Source organism: Pristis pectinata, chromosome 7 (assembly GCF_009764475.1).
Source record: "Pristis pectinata isolate sPriPec2 chromosome 7, sPriPec2.1.pri, whole genome shotgun sequence".
NCBI classification, from domain to species: Eukaryota; Metazoa; Chordata; class Chondrichthyes; order Rhinopristiformes; family Pristidae; genus Pristis; species Pristis pectinata.
The window spans coordinates 38,075,993-38,081,917 of NC_067411.1; the positions used below are offsets into that span (position 1 = coordinate 38,075,993).

At 43.3% G+C, this 5,925-nt stretch overlaps 1 protein-coding gene across 1 annotated transcript; it reads left to right on the forward strand.

Annotated features, from left to right (window-relative positions):
* Positions 1–1,015: 1,015 nt before the first annotated feature.
* Positions 1,016–1,330, forward strand: LOC127572710 (histone H2B type 1-B-like). Its single transcript, XM_052020238.1, has one exon. The coding sequence runs from the start codon at positions 1,016–1,018 to the stop codon at positions 1,328–1,330; it is 315 nt and encodes a 104-aa protein (XP_051876198.1).
* Positions 1,331–5,925: the final 4,595 nt, after the last annotated feature.

Here is a 5,925-nt window from a genome sequence, read left to right on the forward strand (position 1 = left end):
CAACAACAATTTGCATTTGTATAGTGCCTTTAGCACAGTAAACTGACCTGAGTAGCTTCACAGGAGCAATATTGGACAGAATTTAACACTGAATCACATAAGGAAATATTAGAAAAGCTTAGTTTTAAAGATGTATTACAGCGGGATTCCAGAATTAGGGCCTAAAACTAAGGCAATTATTTAATGATCTACTATTTTAATGACATTGTTCCCTGTGGGTTGTGGCTGACTAAAAAGGTGGCAAAGCTGCTCTTTTAGCAAGATGACATCCCAGTTTGAGATTGCGGGAAAATAAAATGGCAAGAAGAGGCTGGGTAGTTTCTACAGTTTGGCGGGTGAACACTCTGACTTGTTTAACAGCTCTTGTTGTCATAGCTCATTACTTGTATTCTGCCATTGTGTCTCTTGTTCTGCTTTTAACTGAGGCTGCCTCACCCCAGAAGTAAATAGACAAGCTCTCAGTTGCTATTTTAGTTTTATTTGGAAAGTATCTGTCTGATTGGAAGCAGAGGGAATGGAGGTCTTTGTCTCCAGTCTTTGGTACCTGTTTTGATTCATCAAAACTCAGTGCAAGGAATGGTAAAGAGGAATGAGAATTAGAATGTAAACTCACTCATTAATCTCAGCTGGTTTATCCATGTAAATTGAACAAGTGGGTGTTAGTGTAGGATGTCCATAATTAATTCAGCATTAACTAGCATTAAATTGACATGTCACTCAGAAAGGCCCATGGATAATGGGAAAGTAGTGGTGGTACTCAGATTGTAATGGCAATCCTCAGCATAATCTTGGAAGTTGCTAATACCAGTTGAAGCAAGTTATCCGCTGAGTGAGGTCTTGCCTTCATCTCTTAAAGGAGCAGCTATTCCTGGAAATCACTTCACAGCTTTGGGAAGGTTGTGTCAATCCATGACAGATCAGGGATGGGAACGGGCCCCCTGATTTTCTGGTTTTGAAGTTGACTGGAGAAATGTCTGAGCTGGGGAAAGCTCCCAAGAAGGGTGCCAAGAAAGCCATGTCCAGAGCACAAGCCAAGGGTGGCAAGAAGCAAAAGAGGCCGAGGAAAGAGACTTATGCTATCTGCATCTACAAAGTGATGAAGCAGCTTCACTTCGACACTTGCATCTTATCCAAGGCCATGAGCATCACGAACTCGTTCATGAATGATATCTTTGAGTGCATTGCGAGCAAGGATTCCCATTTGGCCAATTACAAGTGGTTGACCATCACTTCCCAGGAGATCCAGACCATCGTGCACCTGATGCTGCCCGGAGAGCTGGCCAAGCATGCCCTGTTCGAAGAGACAAAGGTGGTGACCGTCTCCAAGTGAAGCTCCACAGAGTGCTGACAAAAAAAAAATCCCTGATTTTCAGCAATGTTCTCAATGCCTTGGTCAAAGTGGCAGAAGGGAAAATTGGCTCAGGAAGTCCTCAGCATCCATAAATGGTACCTGTGGCAGGAGACTGCTGACAAGGTCACCCAGGGTCTGAATGCAACACCAAAAGAAAGTTAATGAACACATAAACCAACACCGTCTCCCAATCGTGTGTGATAAAGGAAAGGGAAAATAGGAAAGATGTTACTAAACTGGAAAGAGTGCAAACAAAATTGATAAGGATGTTGCCAGGACTTAAAGGACCGAGTTGTAAGGAGAGGTTGGACAGGCTAGGACTTTATTCTTTGAAGCGTAGGAGATTGAGTGATGATCTTATAGAGGTGTATAAAATCATGAGGGGCATAAATCGGATGAAAGCACTCAGTCTTTTTCCCAGGGTTGGGGAATCAAGAACTATAGGGCATAGGTTTAAGGTGAGAGGGGAAAGATTTAGTAGGAACTTGAGGGGCAACTTTCCTATGCAAAGGGTGGTATGTATGTGGAATGAGTTGCCAGAGGAAGTGGTTGAGGCAATTTTTGAATGGATAGGAAAGGGTTAGAAGCCTACAGGCCAAACATTGGCAAATGGGACTAGCTTTGATGGGTATCTGGGTCGGCATGGACCAGTTGGGCCGAAGGGCCTGTTTCTGTGTGGTATGACTCTAATTGCAGCACCAAACTCACACACTGCTCAATGCTCTATACTCCCATTATTCACAAACACTAACTAACAATCATCACATCAGTTACCTCATACTTATGTGGTACTTGGCACCCTTATACACTTACCACTATTACAATGCTCACACATACCTCCCATAGCTTACATATATTCACATCTATTCAATCACATAGGGCATGACATCCAAATACATTGCGGCACAGTTCTGGCTCTCTTGCAGGAGAAGTTGGAACACAATGCATACCAACAGCAGCAGCAGCCATTGTTGGCTTGGCTGCCATAGAACCATTTGGAGGGTAGCACTGACTGAAGGTAGCAGCATGCTCAAACCTAATGTGTCTTCCTGCATCTCCCTTCACCCTCCGCCAAGCATCCCTTCTAATTTGGAGTATCCAGGTGGTTTTAGCCTGGGTCTCTTACATGTGTGGAAGCAGCATGGACCCAAAGGGCCTTGTTAGTGTTGTATTAAGTAACCTGGTAACTCCTCACCAACACCTCGCCCTTGCTCCCTTCTGCTTTCAACCTTGCAGGATTTCTCAGTTAGTCAGGCTCCAACTGCTGAGCCACAAGAGGATAAGGAAAACGATGCCCTCCTCACCTAATCTGTCACCAGCTCAGAAAATGTCATGCCATGGAGCGTAGAGGCTGGGTCGAGGGGCGGGATTAGCATATGAGGAGTTAATAGGCATGAATGGACTTTCACCAGACTGGGGGAAAACAAAGCTCACCGAAGAGGGAAGTCTCACAATAGTCCTGCCCTGCAGGAGCAGATGAGAAATATGGTAGGGAAGCCTCCAAATATGGCAGATAAGTAAATATATAGATTTGTTTGGGACAAGGTCCAGGAAGCCTGCATACAATGTCAAGGATCAGAGAGAGTCCAGCTACCCAGCTGTACACACAGGTTAGCGTGAAGCTTGAATCCCATCATTCTTTCAAGGAAATGGTGGCCAGGTCCAAGTTAACACTTGTAAACCCAACCACTGGGCAGAGCGTGATGGCGGAGGTCACCGCTTCTACTACCGCTCAGGCAGAAGCCACTCAGTGTATGAGTTCTGCAGAGGAAGCTTGGACCTCCCAAGCAAGCTCAGGCCACTGGCTGTCCAAATCTGTTTTCAAAGGAGCTTATGGGTGTGTTACTGCATTCCAACAACTTGTCCCCAAAGAAGGATTAATGAGGTGATGCCCAAGTGTTGCCAATTAGGACATAGAACAACACAGCACAGGAACAGGCCCTTCGGCCCACAATGTCTGTACCGACCATGATGCCAATCTAAACTAATCCCATTTGCCTACACATGGTCTGTCTCCCTCCATTCCCTGCACATTCATGTGTCTGTCTAAATACATATTAAATGTTGCTGTCATACCTGCTCCCACGACCTCCCCTGGCAGCACGTTCCAGCAGTCTCTGTATAAAAAAAACTTGCCTTGTAAATCTTCTTTGAACTTCTCCCTCTCACCTTAAACCTATGCGCTCAAATATTTGACATTTCTACCCTGGCAAAAAGACACTGACTACCTACCCTATCTATGCCTCTCGCAGTTTTATATACTTCTATCAAGTCACTCCTCAGCCTTTGATGTCCCAGGGAAAACGATCTAAGTTTGTTCAACTTCTCCTTATAGCTAATACACTCTAATCCAGGCAGCATCCTGGTGAACCTCTTCTGCACCCTCTCCAAAGCCTCCATATCCTTCCTCTAATGTGGCAACCAGAATTGCACACAGTACTCTAAATGTGGTCTAACCAAAGTTTTATAGAGCTGCAATATGACTTCCTGACTTTTATACTCAAGGTCTGGACCAATGAAGTCAAGTATGCTGCACACCTTCTTTACCACCCTATCTATTTGTGTTGCCACTTTCAGGGAGCCATGGACTTGCACCCCAAGATCCCTCTTACATTAATGTACCTAAGGATCTTGTCATTTACTGTATACTTTCCTCTTACACTTGACCTCCCAAAGTGCAACACCTCGCACTTATCCAGATTAAACTGCATTTGCCATTTCTCTGCCCATATTTCCAAATGAGTTTCTCCAGTAGATTGTTTGTTGCTCCTTAAGAATCTTGTTTGTTTCAGAGATCACCTTTTAGTCTAAATTGCAGAGAGCTTAGGGCCAGTCTGCTTAATCTCTTCTCATAGGATAAATCTGCCATCCTAGGAATCAATCTGATAAACCTTCACTTTGCTCCGTCTAACACACATATATCCTTCCAGCTGCAAGTATTTTTGTGATGCAGTCTAACCAGGGCCCTATATAATTGCATAAAATGCCTCCACTCTTGTACTCAAAACCTCATACAATAAAGGGCAACATACTGTGTGCCTTCCTAATGGCTTGCTGTAGCTGTAAAATCACTTTCAGTAACTTGTGCACAAGGACAACCAGGTCCTTCTGAACGTCTTTCAATCATTCATAATTTTAAAAATGTTCTGCTTTTCTATTTTTGGATGACCTCACATTTTTTCACATTATATCCCGTCTGCCATGTCCTTGCCATTTATTGAGTCTGCCTATATTCCCCCCGAAGCCTCTCTGCATCCTCCTCACTACAAACAAATCCACCCAGCTTTGTATCTTCCAGCAAACTTCGTTACGTTAACTGGTCCCTGCATTCAAAGCATTGATAGAGATTGTGAGCAACAAACAATCTGTTGTGGGATGACAGGAATTATCCACAACATTTCAGGTCAAAACCCTGTGTGCTGGAGCCCCAGCAACAATCCCTAAACCACCCAATGGTTATATCCTCCCAATAAAAAATAACCCATTTATTTACCCTTCTCTCTGTTTTCTGTCCATGAACCAATCCTCAAACCATGTCAACGTATGACCTATAATCCAAAATCTTTGTATTTCATTTACTAACCTCCTGTGTGGCACCTTATTCAAGTCCTTCTGAATGTCCAAATACGCCACATCTACTCATTCCCCCTTAGCATTTCTGCTAATTACATCCTCAAAAACTGATTTTCCTTTTCCACATACATGTCAACTCTGCACAGTCCTGTGACTATTTTCTCAGCATCCCACTACCACTTCCGTAGTAATATATTGCAACATTTCCCCTCCCCTCCCCCCCATTGATATCAATCCAACTTGTCTGTTTTTCTGCCTCCTTGCTGCCTTCCTATCTGTGGGAATGATTCTGAAATCCATGGAAATTTGGAAGATGACAACCAGTGCATCCATTATCTCTACAGCCACATCTTTCAATGAAGGGTCCAGATGAAGGGTCTTGACCCGAAACATTGCCTATCCATTTCTCTCCACAGATGCTGCCAGACCCCCTGAGTTCCTCCAGCACCTTTGTGTGTTCCTCCAGATTCCAACATCTGCAGTCTCTTGCGTCTCCACCTCTTTCAATAGCTTGGGATGCAGGTCATCAGATCCTGGGGATTTATCAGCTTTCAGTCCCATTAATATCTCCGATACTTTTTTAATGACTAATGCTAATTTCTTTCGGCTCCTCCCACACTCTTGACCATTGTTCTCCAATATTTCTGGAATGTTTTCTGCATCTTCTGCCATGAAGACAAATACAAAATATTTATTAATTTCTGTGCTATTTCTTTGTTTCTCAATATAATTTCTCATATTTCAGTCCAACCTGTGCTAATCTTTTCCTTTTTACATGTCCACAGAAGATTTTACCATCTGTTTCACTGGATTGTGTTTCATTGCCTTGACTTGGTCCTCTGCTGAATTCTCAATCCTCAGTCCTTTGCCTTTGTTCTAATGCTATCCTTAGCTTCTCTTGTTAGATGTGACTTGCTAGTTTCCTGTCGAGTTTTTGTGTCTTCAACTACATACTGTAAACTACATAATACTTATAGTTACCATCATATCTTTTAATGTAG

What these genes read in the sequence shown, in the direction of transcription:
- LOC127572710 (XM_052020238.1), top strand. Translation starts at nt 1,016, where the DNA reads ATGTCCAGAGCACAAGCCAAGGGTGGCAAGAAGCAAAAGAGGCCGAGG.